Source organism: Ovis aries, chromosome 8 (genome assembly GCF_016772045.2).
Source record: "Ovis aries strain OAR_USU_Benz2616 breed Rambouillet chromosome 8, ARS-UI_Ramb_v3.0, whole genome shotgun sequence".
In the NCBI taxonomy this organism is placed as follows: domain Eukaryota; kingdom Metazoa; phylum Chordata; class Mammalia; order Artiodactyla; family Bovidae; genus Ovis; species Ovis aries.
This window is the reverse complement of record NC_056061.1, coordinates 17,234,182-17,255,210: the sequence shown is the minus strand read 5'-3', so window position 1 is coordinate 17,255,210 and position 21,029 is coordinate 17,234,182. Positions and strand designations below refer to the sequence as shown.

The 21,029-nt window shown below is 34.0% G+C and overlaps 1 protein-coding gene across 3 annotated transcripts in view; it reads right to left on the bottom strand.

Moving 5' to 3' along the window:
* The window catches only part of TBC1D32 (TBC1 domain family member 32), a 198,437-nt gene that overhangs the window by 23,402 nt on the left and 154,006 nt on the right, over positions 1-21,029 (bottom strand). For 2 of the 3 annotated variants that reach the window (XM_004011160.6, XM_015097326.4), the window contains 4 exons: positions 18,926-18,995; positions 17,118-17,233; positions 15,437-15,591; positions 7,173-7,313 (listed from right to left, as the gene is read on the bottom strand). In XM_004011160.6, coding sequence (XP_004011209.4) covers positions 7,173-7,313; positions 15,437-15,591; positions 17,118-17,233; positions 18,926-18,995 — 482 coding nt within the window. Of the gene's footprint in view, positions 1-7,172; positions 7,314-15,436; positions 15,592-17,117; positions 17,234-18,925; positions 18,996-21,029 lie in introns of those variants that run through there. The other variant, XM_060419209.1, reaches the window with a different exon arrangement.

Below are 21,029 nucleotides of genomic sequence, written 5' to 3'. Positions count from 1 at the left end.
CAATCACTTAACAAAATATGATACATTCTTTCATTTTTTAATACAAGCACATTTGAACTTGTATTATATTCCCACCTTTTCCCATATAAATAGTAACATTCTAAACACTCTTTTGTTTTTGGTCTCCACCTTTATCTCTCTTAACAAAAGATCCTGAGTATCACTCCATGGCAATATACAGAGGTATTTCTTATTCAGTTTTATAACTGCATAGTACTACCCTGTAAATAAACCATAACTAACTCAACAAGTCCCTATTTACAGACATGTGCATTATTCCTAGTCTTTTTATAGTTATTGTTGTTGTTTAGCTGTTAAGTCATGGCCAACTCTTTTGCAACTCTATAGACTGTAGCCCGCCAAGCTCCTCTGTCCATGCGATTTCCCAGGCAAGAACACTGGAGTGGATTGCCATTTCTTCCTCCAGGGAATCCTCCCAATCCAGGTATTGAACGTGTGTCTCCTGCACTGACAGGCAGATTCTTTACCACTGAGCCACCAGGGAAGTCCCAGTCTTTATACTATATGCTCTTATATGCTATAAAACATATCTGTACACATGCATTTTCAAAATTTTTGTCAGTGTATTTCTGGGATAGATTTCTATAAATGAGATGGCTGGATGAAAGGGTAAATGCATGTGTGCTTTTGCTAGAAACTGCAAAATTCCCTCACAGAAGTCTCAAAAATATACTATTAATGAAATTGCTATTAGCAATTAATGGACTAGATGACAAAGAAAGTAAAATAAACTAATTATGTTTTTATGGTAAACCAATATTCCTTACACTTAATTATATTTGAAACATTTAAATGACTTTTTCAGCCACTAACACATTCGCTTTAGGATAAAAAGGGAGGAAAATCCCTCACACAGTATGTATCAAAATGTACCACAGCCTTCCTAGAAAAGTTTGCTCCTTATACTTAAGCATATGCCAAACGCCACAGGCTTCCCTGATAGCTCAGCTGGTAAAGAACCCACCTGCAATGCAGGAGACCCTGGTTTGATTCCTGGGTTAGGAAGATCCACTGGAGAAGGGATAGGCTACCCACTTCAGTATTCTTGGGCTTCCCTTGTGGCTCAGCTGGTAAAGAATCTGCCTGCAGGAGATCTGGGTTCGATCCCTGGGTTGAGAAGATCCCCTGGAGAAGGGAAAGGCTACCCACACCAGTATTCTGGCCTGGAGAATTCCATGGACTGTATAGTCCATGGGGTTGCAAAGAGCTGGAAACAACTGAGTGACTTTCATTTTCATGACAAAGGACATTATGATGCAACACTGATAAAAACATTATTGTATCTAAGGTAAATTATTCTCAGCTGTATCTAGATATAAAATAATCTTCAAAAAATGTACTTAATTCTTTACTAAAAACATTAGTTAGAACAATTACTTAAGAATACCTGATTAAGTCAAAATAGGTATGCCCTAAATGACTAAGTTTTATGATACAAAGATGGTATTTTTAACAACTCTTCTGGCATTATTTTATTTATTCACCATAGAAAGAATATTAATAAAGTAAGATGTGGTTTAAAGTGAAGTCCTTGCTATTAGGGTTATATCAATAAATCAATTCACTCACTTCACTGATCCTGAATGTCCCTGAATTTCTCCATCTGTCAGATGAAGTTAAAATTTTAAATGAAATAAGATCTGATGACATGATCCTCTACATAGAAAACCCTAAAGACTCCACCAGAAAATTACTAGAGCTAATCAATGAATATAGTAAAGTTGCAGGATATAAAATCAACAAGCAGAAATCCCTTGCATTCCTATACACTAACAATGAGAAAACAGAAAGAGGAATTAAGGAAACAATTCCATTCACCATTGCAACGAAAACAATAAAATACTTAGGAATATATCTACCTAAAGAAACTAAAGACCTATATATAGAAAACTATAAAACACTGGCAAAAGAAATCAAAGAGGATGCTAATAGATGGAGAAATATACTATGTTCATGGATCAGAAGAATCAATACAGTGAAAATAAGTATACTACCCAAAGCAATCTATAGATTCAATGCAATCCCTATCAAGCTACCAGCAGTATTTTTCACAGAGCTAGAACAAATAATTTCATAATTTGTATGGAAATACAGAAAACCTCGAATAGCCAAAGTAATCTTGAGAAAGAAGAATGGAACTGGAGGAATCAACCTGCCTGACTTCAGGCTCTACTACAAAGCCACAGTCATCAAGACAGTATGGTACTGGCACAAAGACAGAAATATAGTTCAATGGAACAAAATAGAAAGCCCAGAGATAAATCCACACACCTATGGACACCTTATCTTTGACAAAGGAGGCAAGAATATACAATGGAGTAAAGACAATCTCTTTAAACTGGTCAACCACTTGTAAAATAACGAAACTAGAACACTTTCTAATACCATACACAAAAATAAATTCAAAATGGATTAAAGATCTAAACATAAGACCAGAAACTAAAACTCCTAGAGGAGAACATAGGAAAAACACTCTCCGACATAAACCACAGCAGGATCCTCTATGACCCACCTCCCAGAATACTAGAAATAAAAGCAAAAATAAACAAATGGGACCTAATTAAAATTAAAAGCTTCTGCACAACAAAGGAAACTATAAGCAAGGTGAAAAGACAGCCTTCGGAATGGGAGAAAATAATAGCAAATGAAGCAACTGACAAACAACTAATCTCAAACATATACAAGCAACTCCTGCAGCTCAATTCCAGAAAAATAAAAGACTCAATGAAAAAATGGGCCAAAGAACTAAATAGACATTTCTCCAAAGAAGACATACGGATGGCTAACAAACACATGGAAAGATGCTCAACATCACTCATTATCAGAGAAATGCAAATCAAGACCCCAGTGAGGTACCATTTCATGCCAGTCAGAATGGCTGTGATCCAAAAGTCTGCAAGCAATAAATGCTGGAGAGGGTGTGGAGAAAAGGGAACCCTCTTGCACTGTTGGTGGGAATGCAAACTAGTACAGCCACTATGGAGAACAGTGTGGAGATTCCTTAAAAAAATGGAAATAGAACTACCTTATGACCCAGCAATCCCCCTGCTGGGCATACACACTGAGGAAACCAGAACTGAAAGAGACATGTGTACCCCAATGTTCATCGCAGCACTGTTTATAATAGCCAGGACATGGAAGCAACCCAGATGTCCAGCAGCAGATGAATGGATAAGAAAGCTGTGGTATATATACACAATGGAGTATTACTCAGCCATTAAAAAGAATACATTTGAATCAGTTCTAATGAGGTGGATGAAACTGCAGCTGATATACAGAGTGAAGTAAGCCAGAAAGAAAAACACCAATACAGTATACTAACACATATATATGGAATTTAGAAAGATGGTAATGATAACCCAGTATGTGAGACAGCAAAAGAGACACAGATGTATAGAATGGACTTTTGGACTCTGTGGGAGAGGGAGAGGGTGGGATGATTTAGGAGAATGGCACTGAAACATGTATAATATCATATAAGAAACTAATCACCAGTCTAGGTTCGATGCAGGATACAGGATGCCTGGGGCTTGTGCATTGGGATGACCCAGAGGGATGGTATGGGGAGGGAGGAGGGAGGGGGGTTCAGGATGGGGAACACGTGTACACCTGTGAAGGATTCATGTTGATGTATGGCAAAACCAATAAAATATTGTAAAGTAATTAGCCTCTAATTAAAATAAATAAATTTAAATTTAAAAAATAAATGAAATAAGATCTGAAAACACACTTTTATACTCTGAAGCACTGATATAAATAAAAAAGTATATTTATTGTACTTCTAGACAAGACACTGTGTCAAGATACTTAAAAAGACTTGAAGATATGTCAGGCATACATATCTTTAAAAAACTTCAACTAGTAAGAAAGAGGTAAACCCACAAATAATGATTCCACAAAGCAAAAGATAAATTTCTACTAGAAGAGTAACACAGAAATTGCACACAATTCAAAGAAGAATCATCTACTTATAAGTGATGCTAAAAGTTTCCATTTAGACAGATATCAAAGATAAGTATGACAAGTAAAGTTGGGGCACAAGGAGGGAGAAGGTATCATTTCAAATAGCAACATCAACAACATAAAGAAAGGGAAAGCTTCAGTACATGCACATACAAGGGGCATTCCTAGTCTTGAAATCTTGCTTTACATTTGTATACTTTGCATTTTCAAAATGCACTGTCACAAAATATGAAACAATAAAATAGTTTTCTTTAATCCTGCTTTCATGGAGGGGAGAAAAGTAGCAATGAGAAGAATCAAGAGATTTTTCTGGAGTATATTTGGAGGATTATCCATGTTAGCTCACTTGCTGACACAATATAGTACAATAATCAATGATATGCAAAATGATAACCCCAAGGAATTACAAAAGTTAAGCCATTAAAGATATGGGGTACTTCTTAGGAGAGGAAAATTACTAAAATACAATACAGTTTTTTCTTTTAAATTAAAGAATAAAATTCTACATTTTCATTAGAATATATGATTTTCTGTTCATTTTAAAAGTATGTTTTCATTTTGACTTTCCTTCCAATCTCAAATGCTAATCAACAAATACGTATTTCTAACTACATTTAATTTTTTGTATTCTAGTTGAGCTTATTACTTTTAGTCTAGAGATCTGTATATTTTATTTAGCAATCTGCTCACAAATTCTTTCATTAATCAACCAATCCCTTAATGTCTATAAGTATACAACTTTAAAAAGTATGGCTCCTAATTAGATCAGAATGAGTAAACTTTGAAATACAAAATTTGTATTTAAATAATTACTTAACTACATATACCAAGTTATTTAAATGTTATTTTCATATTTCATAATTAGCAATAAAATTAATAACAAAACAATGATACATATTTCTTAAGATGCAAAATGATTAGTTCACATAAGGAGCCATAGAAAGGCATTTTTACATTAGATAATTTAAGAAATATAATAACATTACTACTCAGAAATAATGCAGTAGTTTTTTATTAGGTAAATCTACATGTATGCAGCTTCAAATTGATAATAACATATCAAATGGTTAAAGAGAAGCCAGAACAATAAAGAGGTACCAAATTGATATCATGGGGCCTTGGGTACTGAAAGTTTTCCCCAGTTTTTGGTCATACATTCCTAAATGTTTGGCGCAGATGGTAAAGAATCTGCCTGCAGTGTGGGAGACCTGGGTTCAATCCCTGGTTGGGAAGATCCCCTGTAGAAGGGAATGGCAACCCACTCTGGTATTCTCGTCGGGAAAATCCCATGGACAGAGGATCCCGGCGGGCTACAGTCCATGGGGTCCAAAGAGTCAGACACAACTGACTGACTGAGTACAGCACATATTCTAGAATGACAAAGGAACTCTCCTTGGCTTGAATTATATACACATATATATATACAAATAGAAAGGATTGTTGAACTTATTGTAACTAATTCCAAGCAGAATTAAACATTTTGTGATTCAAAATTCTCAGAAGAGTTTTAGGTAAAAACAGTCAGAGTCAGAATTGGCTAAGAAAGAATTGGCCTTTCCACTACATGCAATTCCTTTGTTATATCTGAACGTCTTATTAAACTTCAGGAAATTTAAAATTCAACAGGCAGAGTAACCTGATACAAGTAAATGTAATAAATGACATAAGGTCTCTTCAAAGTAAGCATAAAAGCATATATCATAATGTGAAGAATAATGTGATGTGAACATAATTTTTTTCAAAGTATCTATATTTTAACATAATAAAAATCTAAATTTCAAATTCAAATACCCACTTTGACCTGAGAAAAATCTCCTTAAAGTGCACATAAGAGGAACCAACAGGTAGAAATAGCTAAATTAACTTTTTTAGGAGAGCATTAGGAAGTAAATAATAGGTTTATTTACTCTTACCCCATGTTAAGATGCAATAATAAAGTTCAATAAGCAAAATAGAATAGTAAATACAAATATAATAAGAAATAAGTAGATAGGTCAAATTATAAAATAAGTAAAAAATTATTACTCAAGAACTGAAGGGAATTGGATAGTGGAGGTTACTTTTAAAGGATATTTACAAGTTAATAGGAAGTCCACTAAGACAGATGGGCAATGAATAAAAAGATACAATTAGTTAACAAAGCTGTGGAATTAAAATCAACCTTATTAATGTTCAAAAAAGCCTCAAACCCTGCAAATTTTAAAAATTTAGCCATTAGTTTTGAAAAACCCAAGTACCCAGTGCTGGAGAACAGACACTCTCTTCATTTCTACTAGAAGAATACAAAATTAAAGCAACTTAGGATGCATCAAGAACCTTAAAAGTGTTCATATCTTTTGATTAAGTATCTACCTTCTGGGACTCTGACCTAGAGATTAAATTCTAAAAACGGAAGAAAGATGTAAGTTTTAAAATATTAAATTTTAGCCTGATAACATAGTAAAGAAGTAATCCACACTCTACCACTGAAAGACTAAGCACAGGAGGGAGACATCTTTGGCTACTGCAAATAACCACATGCCCAATTCCAGGCCCTCAAGACTTCATTAAACCTTCCCAGACTCCAAAAGGGAGCTTACTGTTAGATAAGATACAATATCTCACATACCAGATACTCAGTGGTGATAAGAATTCTTGCCCTCAGTTAGTCTACCTAATCCTTGCAGAAGCCTTATGAAGGAGATACTATCATCTCCATTAAAACGTCTACATGTCATAGATTTCCAGAATGTCTGTCTTGAACAGCTGAAACAGAACTCAAAATCTGTGAATGCCAGAGATCAACTATAACAGAAATGTGTATTATGCAAGACCTAGGGGAAGCCAGTTTAAAGATTTAAACACTGTAGTCCGTGGGGTCGCTAAGAGTCGGACACAACTGAGCAACTTCCCTTTCACTTTTCACTTTCATGCATTGGAGAAGGAAATATCAACCCACTCCAGTGTTCTTGCCTGGAGAATCCCAGGGATGGGGGAGCCTGATGCGCTTCCGTGGGGTCGCACAGAGTTGGACACGACTGAAGTGACTTAACAGCAGCAGCAGCAGCAGCAGCAGCAGCAGACATATAACTATTTACAAAATGATGTGATTAACTTTAATGTATTTCTTGTATTTGATGAGAATATAATTTTCTTTGCAAAGACACTGAGCTCTGGGAGTTGAAGAAATACTATTTTCCATGAATTACCTGTGATGGTGCAAAACCAGACATGTGAAAAGCTGAAAATACAAGCGGCACCTCCGCCTTCAGTAGCATTTCAATATAGTGAGTGCTGCAAAAATACACTGGATGAATGCCAGATTCTATAGTGTCAGCAGGTAGGTACCTCTGCATGGAGAAAAATCGAGAATTAATGAATTTTAAAACAAACTCATCTAAATCTTATGCTTTAAATTACTACTTCAAAATTAACATGGTGGCATAACAACCCACTGCAAATTTAATGTAAATTAAAAAGTTAGAATGTTAAACACCAAAGAAAGATAGGGGCTTCCCTGGTGGCTCAGAGGTTAAAGTGTCTGCCTGGAATGCAGGAGACCTGGGTTCGATCCCTGGGTCGGGAAGATCCCGTGGAGAAGGAAATGGCAACCCACTCCAGTACTCTTGCCTGGAGAATCCCATGGACAAAGGAGCCTGGTGAGCTACAGTCCGCGGGGTCACAAAGAGTCGGACACGACTGAGCAACTTCACACACACAAAGAAAGATTAAATCTCAATAAAGGCAGTATGATACTTTCCTTCTGAGATAATGAATACAATTAACAGTTTGTAATTTTGACAAATTCAGTCTCTATGGAATAACGGAGATAGGTATTACATGAAAGAATAAATATATAAATAAGTACATTAGTAATAAATGCTTTACATTTTAATTCTAAGCATATTTCAATGTATTTATATTATCCTTGGCTTTAGTTAATGACTCTAAAATATCAAAAGAGTTTATTTAGTTTGTCAGCTCTTAAGATATTTGCCTAATCAGCTTTTTCTAAGCTAATGTCAAATAACCCAAATCTAAACCTGAGGTACTAATAATTGAACTGAGAAATCCATAAGAAATTCATCTCTAAAACTGTGGTGCATCCTCATTAATGAACCCAGGCTATCTATCTATCTATCTATAATTTATTTCATATATTTTGTATTTATTTATATTTATATGTGTATATATCATATATGTATAGATACATATACACATATATTTACAAATGCATTTTTCAGCAATTTCTTCATAAAGTAGGTTATTTCAATTTAGTTCTTTAGTACAATTTATCATCATGAATGCTGTATGTTTTAATGTTACTGTAAACTCAACATCTAACCACAATACATTTTTTAAACAAAGAACAAACTTGATGTAATTTTGAGTTAAGAAAAATTATTAGACTAGCAATTATATCCTATAGACTGATAAAAAATTTGATACTCAAATTGGATCTGCTATCATAATGAATAATAAAACATGAAAACTACTGATAAAATACTGATTTCAGAAATTTTCATATATAACTCAAATTTAAATTTACCTTTTTATCTTTATTGGGCAGCTCAAATTTTTTTAATAAAGGAAAGTTAATATTTTAAAATCAAATGCACACATAACAATTACATGAGTTAAAATAAGAATTGTTTCAAATTTCATTGCTAAACTGTTTTTAAGAATTTATGTTTGAGTTATATAAGAAAATCAGTGATTTACCAGTAGTTTTCATGTTTTATCATTCATTATGATAAATAATGATTTATCATTTCATATTGGAGAAATATGTATTTGTGGAAACATACAGGTATAAATACATATTTTATAATAGGTTCTTAGGGATTTATCTCACAGCACACACACAAATTAATATTACATATTGATGACTGAAGACATATGCATCATATTAAATGAACATCCTGTAGTCAACTTCAGATGGATGTTCAGACAAAGAAAATTACTTTATGAAATAGTTAAGAATAAAAATATGAACTGAATGAGAATTAGCATCCTTTGATTTATCTTCTTTTGTTGAGTACACAATGTGTTTTCACTGATTACTAGTTGCAGAGTAGAATTAATGAGTCTAATAAATATATGTAAGAGCAAAAAAATCAACTCATACATACACAATACTTTAATTTTCAAGGCAAATTAGATAACAACTTTCTGAATATATATAATAAGAATGCAAAAATAATATATTTTAGAAATATTCTTACACAGTGTTCTCTAAGTTGCTTAATACAATATATTTAAGTTTGTATAGACATGGGGACAATAAGTTAATTAATTATCTCAAAGAAAAAAACATTATTATGTAATGGATTCCCAAAGATAAGGCAAGAATTCTTCTACTTTTATGAATTATACTCTGTTGGAAGAAATTTGCCACGAATTTGGTAAACAACAAAACTCCGAGCACCAAGGCCTACACAGAATAGCTACTCAACAAACTGACTGAATGACAATAAGATACTAATGATTACACCCTGTAATTATAATAAACTCTCTTATAACAACAGAAGTTTTGTTAACTGGTCTATTATCATTTCATAACTCTAATTTACAGTTAATGATATTCATAAACCAGATCAATGACTGCTCTGAGCCACGTGAATATAACAAAGAATTTTCTGAATCATCAAACTATAAATTATATTTGTTATACTTCTAGTGTTCTGATATATTTTGGTTAGTCACAACTCTTGAAAAGGATGGTAACTCAATAAAAGGTAACTAGAAAGAAAATTCAGAACATAGAATTAGGCAGAACACATACAGGATCACATCATTTAACAGATCACCTAAGTAACATATAAACTAGCCTAATATCATGGAAAAAGTTATCAGGAAAACTTTTGGTTTGGGATATACTAAAACTGGCATGATATGAACCCATATGTTCATGTTATGCCATTTCTTTTTAATGATTAAAAATGAAAGATATGTGCTTAAAGAAAAACACAGTATGCAGTCTTAGTTTTTTTTTTTCTTTCATTACAGGCAGTTTTGATGACTCATTTTATTCCTAACACTTAGGAAAACTTATGGATATTAAATAGAAAGATGCTAATATAAAGACAAACTTTCCAAACCCATCCAAACTGATCCAATCCAACCCACTCTAGGGATCTGCAGGCAGAGAACAGGCCATATTTAGTTGGCGTTGCTGCAGTTACTCTGTGAAGCATGTGCAACACGCACACCATGCAGAGGCCTGAGCAGAAAACTCGGAGCTCCCTTTTTGATTCAATTAATTCTAAAAAACAGTATTTCTCCTCTCAGAAAAAAAGAGAACCACACATAGGAAAAAGGAATCTTCTAAGATTCAAAGTCACATATATGAAGGGGAAAGGACTTTAATGCTTACCCTCTTCCCAGTAAGTGACTGGTTACATGACTTACTACTGTTAATCCCTTGCAAATAGGTTACAAGTGTGCCATGACATGCACACTTATGATTATAACATTTAAATTATAACATTTAATGATTATAACATTTAAATCTAAATGAACATTTCAATGCTATTAGAATTTTTAACTTTAAACCTCCTGTGTTGGATTATTATTATTTTATGAAAAGGAAGAATCAGATATTCACACACTTATCTATGTAAAATAATTAAATGAATATAAAGTGACTATCCTATTCCATGATACTTTCTTGTAGAACTACTCTAGTTAATTAGAATGAAACTTTATCCTGATTTATCATCAAGGAAGTTTTGTTTCTAAGTGAATTAAAATACTTCAGTTTTTATTTGAATTTAATTTGTTATCCTTTCTCATCTTTCAACTAACAGAGAAGGCATACATGATTGCTATTTTTATTATAATTATTATTTGAGATTAGGTATTCCTCCATGGAAATAACTGATTTCTTGATCTTTCTTAATCTATATTTATTAACAGCTTTGATGTTAACAATTAATCAAACTGATTCTTGACGAAATTCCATAAAGAATGATTATTTTATCATTCATGAAGAATTTTCTTAAAGACAAAATTGGAAGATAAGTTTAACTATATCAGTACATTAAAGGGTTCTTCTTGTCTAAATGGCTTAAGGACACATTTTTTTTCAAATTATTTTTATCTCACAGTAATAGAGTTTATAAATTTTTGAAAACTTTAATATTTCATTATTTCCTATATTGTTTCTCCTAAGCCAAATTTTAAAATCTTTTTGATGCAATTTGTTTATAACACTTTTAAGAATGTAGGGGAACTCTCTTAAATATATTTTCTAAAGTAATAAAAGCCTACTGTCTTTTACATTTGTTGCTATTGCTCAGTCACTCAGTCCTACCTTACTCTTTTACCCATGGACTGCGAAGAGCTGGACACAACTGAAGTGATTTACTGCATATGCACACACATGGACTGCAGCACAGCAGGCTTTCCTGTCCAAAACCAACTCCCGGAGCTTGCTCAAATTCATGTCCATTGATGAAATTCATGTCCAGTGATGCCATCCAACCATCTCATCCTCTGCTGCTCCCTTTTCCTCTTGCCCTCAGTCTTTCCCAGTATGAGGGCCTTTTCCAATCAGTCAGCTCATCAGGTGGCCAAAGTATTGAAGTTTCAGCATCAGTCCTTCCAATGAATATTCAGGGTTGATTTCCTTCAGGATTGATTTGATCTTCTTGCAGTCCAAGGGACTCTCAAAAGTCCTCCAGCACCAGTTCAAAAACATCAATTTTCAGTGTCAGCCTTCTTTGTGGTTCAACCCTCACATATGTACATAACTACTGGAAAAACCAGTTTTGACTAGGCAGACCTTTGTTGGCAAAATGATGTCTCTGCTTTTTAATATGCTGTATAGGTTGATTATTGGAGAAGGAAATGGCAACCCACTCCAGTACTCTTGCCTGGAGAATCCCATGGTCGGCTACAGTCCATGGGGTCACAAGGAGTCGGACATGATGGAGCGACTTCACTTTTCACTTTCATAGGTTGATTATAGCTTTTTTTCCAAGGAGCAAGCGTCTTTTAATTTCATGGCTGCAGTCACCATGTGCAGTGATTTTGAGCACAAGGAAATAAAGTCTGTCACTATTTCCACATTTTACCCATCTATTTGCTATGAAGTGATGGGACTGGATGCCATGATCTTAGTTTTTTGAATGCTGAGTTTTAAGCCAGCTTTTTCACTCTCCTGTTTCACTTTCATCAAAAGGTTCTTTAATTCCTCTTCGCTTTCTGCAATTAGGGTGGTATACCTGAGGTTATTGATATTTCTCCCGGCAATCTTGATTCCAGCTTGTGTTTCATTCAGCCTGGAATTTCACATGATGTACTCTGCATATAGGTTAAATAAGCCAGGTGACAATATACAGCCTTGAGATACCCCTTTTCCAATTTTGAACCAGTTCATTATTCCATTGCTCCCTGACTTGCATACAGGTTTCTTGAGACAGGTAAAGTGGCCCGGTATTCCCATCTCTTTAAGAATTTCCCACAGTTTGTTGTGATTCACAAAGTCAAAGGCTTTAGCGTTGTCAATGAAGCAGAAGGAGATGTGTGTCTGGAATTCCCTTACTTTTTCTATAATCCAAAGGATGTTGGCAATTTGATCTCTGGTTCCTCTGCCTTTTCTAAATCTACCTTTATATCTGGAATTTATCAGTTCACATACTGATGAAGCCTAGCTTGAAAGATTTTGAGCATTACCCTGCTAGCATGTGAAATGAGCACAACTGTACGGCAGTTTGAGCATTCTTTGGCATTGCCTTCCTTTGGGACTGGAATGAAAACTGACCTTTTCCAGTCCTGTGGCCATTGCTGAATTTTTTAAATTTGCCGGCATACTGAATGAAGTACTTTAACAGAATCATCTTTTAGGGTTTAAAATAGCTCAGATGGAATTCCATCACCTCTACTGGCTTTGTATGCAGTAATGCTTCTAAAGGCTCACTTGACTTCACACTGCAAATGTCTGGCTCTAGGTGAGTGATCACACCATCATGTTTATCCAGGTCAATAAGATCTTTTTTGTACAGTTCTTCTGTGTATTTTCGCCACCTCTTAATATCTTCTGCTTCTGTTAGGTCATACCATTCGTGCCATTTACTGGGCTCATCTTGGCATGAAATGTTCTCTTGGTATCTCTCATTTTCTTAAGGAGATCTCTAGTCTTTTCCCATTCTATTGTTTCCTCTATTTCTTTGCACTGATTGCTGAGGAAGGCTTTCTTATCTCTCCTTGCTATTCTTTGGAACTCTGCATTCAAACAAGTATATCTTTCCTTTTCTCCTTTGTCTTTTACTTCTTTTCTTAGTGATTTTTAAGGCCTCCTCAGACAACCATTTTGCCTTATTGCATTTCTTTCTCTTGGGGATGCTTTGGTCACCATTTCCTGTACAATGTTATGAACCTCCATCCATAGTTCTTCAGGCACTCTATCAGATGTAATCCCTTGAATCTATTTGTTACTTCAACTGTATAATCATAAGGGACTTGAATGACCTAGTAGTTTTCCCTACTTTCTTCAATGAAAGTATGAATTTCATACATATCTATCTAAATATTAATTCATATATTCAGCATATTTACTGAATAATTATGGTGGGGCATGTCAGTGGACAAAACCTTGCCCCAGAGAGATTACATTTAAGTGTGTAAGTAATAAATAAATACACAAATTAAGGAGCATATTTGGAATCAATACAGGCCATGGAACAAAAGGAAAAAAAAAAACAGAACAAGGGAATGGGGTTCAGGGCAAACAGGCTGAAGCTATTTTGAGGTTAATTACATTAACATGGTATTGTGCTAAAGATGGTGGAAAAGTCTGTGCTATTAATGGCTAAAGCTAAAGTGTCTTTAACATGTCTTTTGGCAAATGCAGATTTGTATCTTTTGTCAACCTGCATAGAAAGTATCAATGTAATGCTTACAACCAATGGAACAAATATCATAGAAAAGGGCCACTTTTAAAGTAATATATTAAGTCGTCTATCGCATGCACTAACAAGTAAAAGGACACAGCAAAAACAAAAACAAAAAACCCAATCCAAAAGATTAAATTAAAAGTTTAAATAAAAAACATTTAAACTATGGAGTGGTGATTATACAGACATTAGTAACTGCACTTAGCTAACAGTTCTAGACAGAATCCTGAAAGAGCAATGTTAGCAGAATGTTATTTGCTTTACAAAGACAGTAAAACAAACTACTGGTAATAAAATATTCAACCTTGTTTATCTACAGTTGAAAAGAAAAAAATGATACTACAGAAGGCACTGCATGAGTCCTCACTGACGTTATAGCTGCACTAACAGAAAGGTATAAAGCTTTACATTGAGTTCATTCTAAAACCCTTGAGTAATGTCACTCCATTCCATTCACAGATCTATATTACATATCAAATGATGCTATCAAAACGGTTAATCTAATAAACTCAAAGCAATTAGAGTACTGCCTGATTTCAGTTTTAGGGGAAGAAATGCTATTAGAGCAACTCGTGTTAAAAGTAAAATAATGTGTCAGAAAAAAGGTTTAAAGTGTCAAAGCAGAAATGCAACTTTGTAAAATTATAGTTAAAAGCAGTACCCTGGTGATGTCTGGCAGGGTCACAATCTGAACACTAAAGTAGAATACTTAAAACTAGTGGCATGTAGGTATCTTTTCAAAATACTTGACTTGAAAGTGTATGATGGACCTAAAATTTTTTCTCTCATTTACAAATGTAAGGTAAAAACTCTTTTGATGAGCATTTTAAGATATTCTGAATCTTCATGTACAATTTAAAGCATTGTCCAAATTCTGGTTAACAGAAGGAAAACAGTTCCACTGATTGGAGAAAAGCTAGTACATACTCTTTTGTCTTTGGTTCCTCCTTTTATGTGAGCAAATTTCTAGTTACAGTTAAGTACAAGCAGGAGAAAGTCTTATGCAGTAAGTAAGTAAAGCAAAATGTAGAATCATGAATAAATTAGGAATACACTTACCTCTAAACTAAACTTGGTTCCCATAGAGCTAGTAAAATCTTTAAATAAAAAATACACTATAATATCTTAAACAAAACTCATCATAGATTGGCAAAATGTATAGAAAATTAGTATGCTTTTCCTCTATACAATATGGATAAAATTTCAACTAACATATTATTTTCTTATACTATAATTTAACCAGAGATTATAACAAAGTAACAATAAAAATATCCATTCAAAGGTTTTCTATTTATATATGGAATTTTCCAATTAAATGACAAGTTTAAAATTTAATAATGTACTTATTATTATTAATTCTTCATTCAGTTATCATTAGGTAAGACAGCAATTATTTGAGAAAATACCAAATGTGTATCTTCGAAACAATTCACTCAAAACTGCGTTCAGATAGAAAATGAATATAGAGTTATTATAACACACTTTACAAATAAAATAATAAGATCCTATTGAATCTAAAGAGGATTTTCCTTAAAATTTAAAACATTCCTATAAAACAGACTGAGAAGTCTTACAGAAATATGTAGTCTTGGCAACCAAAGGAAAGCTGAAGTCAGAAGCCTGGAGAACTGCTGAAGAAATCGGAATGTTTTGTCTTTGTCCCCCAACATTATTATGAACAAAGAAGATACAAACCAGTCATGGCTAGTGTAATTCCTCTGCAAGCAGACTGAAAAGCACGGTTAAGGAACTGCTATAATGTTTTATCTTACATGGTGAAATATTAGAACTCTATAAATATCCATTTCCAGAATCTCTATCAACAAAGATATTAATGATACTTAGCCCTCATTTTGTCTTCAACCAGCTTATAAGCTACTGATGTAAACGCCTGTGTGCATGCTCAGTTGTGTCTGACTCTTTGCCACCCCATGGACTGTAGCCTGCCAGGCTCCTCTTTTGCCATTTCCTTTTCCAGCAGATCTTCCCAACCCAGGGATCAAACCTGCATCTCCTGTGCCTCCTACATTGGCAAGAAGATTCTAAAATTAAACTTTATTAATTAAAAAAAAACTACCTGCACAGTAACTATTTTAATATACTATTTGCTGACACGTCCAGGGGAGGCCAAAATCACCAGCAACTAGAGGAAAAAACTATATGCTTTGTGGAAACACACTGTTCAAGTCATTAACACAACAGTACCATCCTTTCTCTAGATTAGGTTATCTGTCAAATTACTAGCATAATCAAGTATTTTAAAAGTCCACATATTTTTAGAATTCAGTAAAGCTCAACATTCAGAAAATGAAGATCATGGCATCTGGTCCCATCACTTCATGGGACATAGATGGGGAAACAGTGGAACCAGTATCAGACTTTATTTTTTTGCGCTCCATAATCATTGCAGATGGTGATTGCAGCCATGAAATTAAAAGACGCTTACTCCTTGGAAGGAAAGTTATGACCAATCTAGATAGCATATTGAAAAGCAGAAACATTACTTTGCCAACTAAGGTCTGTCTAGTCAAGGCTATGGTTTTTCCAGTGGTCATGTATAGATGTGAGAGTTGGACTGTGAAGAAAGCTGAGCGCTGAAGAATTGATGCTTTTGAACTGTGGTGTTGGGGAAGACTCTTGAGAGTCCCTTGGACTGCAAGGAGATCCAGCCAGTCCATTCTGAAGGAGATCAGCCCTGGGATTTCTTTGGAAGGAATGATGCTGAAGCTGAAACTCCAGTACTTTGGCCACCTCATGTGAAGAGTTGACCCATTGGAAAAGACTCTGATGCTGGGAGGGATTGGGGGCAGGAGGAGAAGGGGATGACAGAGGATGAGATGGCTAGATGGCATCACGGACTCAATGGACATGAGTCTGAGTGAACTCCGGGAGTTGGTGATGGACACGGAGGCCTGGCGTGCTGCGATTCATGGGGTTGCAAAGAGTCGGACATGACTGAGCGACTGAATTGAACTGAACTGAAACCTATTTTAAATCTTCTCTATATACACCTGAAAATACGTTCTAATAACTAATTATTCAAGATTTAACTAATACGGTTGAATTTAATCATTACTACTCAATCTAATAAAGTATCTATTTAAAATAATAGAATAAAATACTATAAAGATATAGCAAATCACTAATATAGGTTAAAGTATTATTTTCCTACAAAAGTTTTAAAGTATTCCGTCCAAAAATTCTGAAAGGCATATGAAGAGAGTTAAAGTACTGTCAGTCATTTAGAAAGGATATGAAGAGGAGATTTTATAGAAGCTTGCTGCTGTTTCAGGAATCTCTCACAATGCTTTAAAACCATGGTAAGATCATTTTCTGCACCATCTTTTAACAGGTTGAGGAACTTGCCATATCTAAATTAAATGTCCAGAAAACATACAAAATGAAAAATGTCAGGCCCTGCATAGTAAATTCATTTTTTAAAATTCATCAAACTGTAGTTCTCTTGAGATCTCATAGTTTCAAGTTTTCAAATTTCTACTTTTGGCATAACTATTATACAGAGCACTCATGAAAGAATAACACCTAATATATGTACCTGATAATTATGATATATCAGAATTTGCAGTATTCACCTGATAAAAACAGTAACTTTAAAGGAAAATGAAGTAGTAATGAAAGAATAAAACATGGATACTATAGATGAGTAGTAGAATATAAGCACTTTTTTTCTTGAATTTAATCTATAACATGGAATGCTGACAGGCTAGCTTGACAGAATGCTAAGTCTAGAAGCAATTTTAGGGTTCATTTAGTCCAGTGATTCTACATGAGCATGGCACTGTTTTGGAAGTTTATGGGAGTGTTTTCGTTTGCCACAGTGACTGGAGGACCACTGATACTTGATGAGTGAGTGTCAGGAGGTTAGACTTGGGACAGTCAGCCCTGCACAGTAACAACTTATAAATGCCCTACCCATTATTTGTATAGATAAAAAATTTATTTATAATTATCTGAAACTAATTGTGCTTCATATAAAACCATAATATATTAGTCTTATTTATCATACACTGAACGAAACCAAGTGTAAGTTAGGGAAAGAGTTCCTTCGCTTTGCCTGAAGCCTTCCTAAGACTTTTCATCATTTTGCAAATTCACTTTGTTAGTGGCAACCCTCTTGTAATATTTGAAACACCAAAATAAAATCCACCTCCATTTGTAGCTGCCCCACAGCTACAATGATTCATAGGTGCCAGCTATGTCTCATAGTGTAGCTGTATACAAACATTTCATTATAAATCACTTTCTGTTTATGTCTTAACAATAAGACATCATGCTGAATTAAAAAAAAATATGTGACTAGCTTGCTCATATTATCTATGGATTCCATTTTAGAATGGAAATAGGTCATTACAGTATAAAAGGCAGGTATAGGGTCACAAAACATAATCAGTGGGTTATATAACCTACGTGATATAGGTGGGTGTGCTAGAATCACTATCACAGTTTTTATTATAATGCTATCAATCTACAGTCTTTTTAAAAAACTTTCACATGTATCTTCTTTATACTTAATTCTGAAGATGATCCCCATTTAATAATGAAGGGCTCATACCTTAACACCCAATCTGTTTAGCTTGTCCATTTCTTTTGAAAATTGTAATTTGAGTATGAAAAATTCAAACTACTATAATTTATTTATTCTGCTTTTACTTATGCATCTATCATTAAGATACTTTTATAATCATTAACTATAGTTATAGCCTGAAAATAAAAATTAATCATAGTTTAGCGAGTGGTATGACTTTGCTACCAATGTGCTGATACTTAGAATGTTTCTTTGGAAAAAACCTGATCATCATAGAGACTTAAATATGCTGTAATTAGCCTCTGAAATAATAATGAACCATAAGTGATTTACCTGCAAGGGTAATTTAACCATGTGCCAATATCCTCAAAACAAAGTTATCACTTTCTGAATGATAAACTCTGTATTTAAACTATACAAAACAGTTGATTGTTAACTTAAAATACTATTAAGCACATATTAGCTAGATAAAAACAAATTCTAGAAATGCACAGGGAAATATTTCCCTATAATATACCTGACAGTCATTTTAATGCCAAGCTGTTGCACAGATGAAAGATTTTCATTCTTCACATTTGCATCAGTAGCTAAAAACAATAGAACACTGGGTTATAAAAATGTATAAAAGTCTGTATAATAATCACATTTTAATTGAAAACTGATGAAAGCAATATTTTTACATATTTTAATGTGAATCTTCAAAACACACTGATGAATCCTGTTCTTGTAAGAGAAGTCAGTTACAGTTTTCAAAAAAATTAACAGGAAACCTTTTACAAAATAGTTTTTTTGGCCTATAAAATAGCATTTAAAAATATATTAAATACAAAACAAATAATCATAATTTTCAAGCAATCTACTTTTACTTGGTTTTCCAAACACAAAAGTCATAACACAAAAATGGTCTAGAATATTGTATTTTTATCAAGCAATGCATATATAAGATTCTGAATTACAAATATAGGTAAGTATGGCTGTTTACATCTTAAATATTTAAATGGTCAGTGTCAAAAAGGAATAATTGGTATTATTTCACTTAAAATGTACAGCAATTTACAAAGGTGGACTGAACAAGTTTATTCCTGCATACAGATATTCTTGATAGAGTACAAATTGCGGTCATCTTCCAAAAGTGAAAAAGGGGGTATACAGTACAGAGGACTGACTACAGGATAGGCTGAAAGTTTGGACTGGTCTTTGATAACATTGGATGACCAAATAAAAACTAGAGTCAATAGCATCACTAGACAGCAAGGAGGGTCTAGCTGAAACTTTCAGTTTGGGGCTGACAAAACTGTAGTGTGTACACATTTGTGTACACACACACACATATAAATAAGGGAACTGCCAAGAATCACAAATTTACCTAGTGACAGATCTAGGTTTTCTGAACTCTGTATTGGCAGTTTTTTTTTCCTGTTATACACTGTACATCTCATATTACAATACACCTATTTCACTCATGAATTTATTCCATAGTTTTAATAAATCCCTTCTTATAAAGCAGGTGTGGAGCACCATGCTAGAATCTATAAGGGATAAAAGATAAATCATACATCATGACATAACAGAACTTTCCATGCAGTGTCAGAGATAAAATTTGTATATAGAAAATTCAGATAAAGATGTTTTAAAGTGCAAAGTGGAACAAAAATGATACAGGTAAAGAATTACATGAATTCATAAGAGGAAGAGATTAGAAAGAAGTGGCATTCAAACTGAATTTTAAAATATGGGTAGACAGGTAGAGAGATAGGTATAAATAAATTAAATATCACTGTTATTGACTATCTACTCTTTAAAGCAATAATAATTCATCTTTCTGCACTCCTGGTAAAGGTAACCTACTTCTAGTTTGGCAAAGCCTTGCATGGACTTAGTACTTAAAGTCTCAAGCCCTTAGGAACCTCTCACTGTCCTGGGCAAACCAGACTGGTTGGTCAACTACCTAGCCTAAAGGGGTAATTTCTTAAACAAAAATAAATAACAATTAAAAAAAATAAGTGTTTGTTAATTTCTTGATAAGCTACATCTGACTTATACTTATTTTGATCAGAATATAGTCTTAGCAATATTGCTAAATTTCATAATGATAGCAATTAAGCTACAGTTTATATAGCTAAGAATCCCTTGCTACTTATAACCATTATGGTGCTGGAAGATGAACCTCTGCATCTAGTGAAGGAGGATACCACTTCTGCACTTCTCCTAGCAAGAGGCTGAGCAAGGAAGACTACTCAATGTTTTCTACAGGTTTTTGAAACTAGAGTGACGATCGTATTCACTGACAGTGCTCTGCATTAATTATAGGGCTATGCCCCAAGCCAGGCTTCAGCAATACATGAACCGTGAACTTCCAGATGTTTAAGTTGGCTTTAGAAAAAGTAGAGGAACCAGAGATCAAATTGCCAACATCTGTTGAATCATCGAAAAAGCAAGGGAGTTCCAGAAAAACATTTATTTCTGCTTTACTGACTATGTTAAAGCCTTTGACTGTGTGGATCACAAATAAACTGTGGAAAATTCTGAAAGAGATGGGAATGCCAGACCACCTGATCTGTCTATTGAGAAACCTACATGCAGGTCAGGAAGCAACAGTTAGAACTGGACATGGAACAACA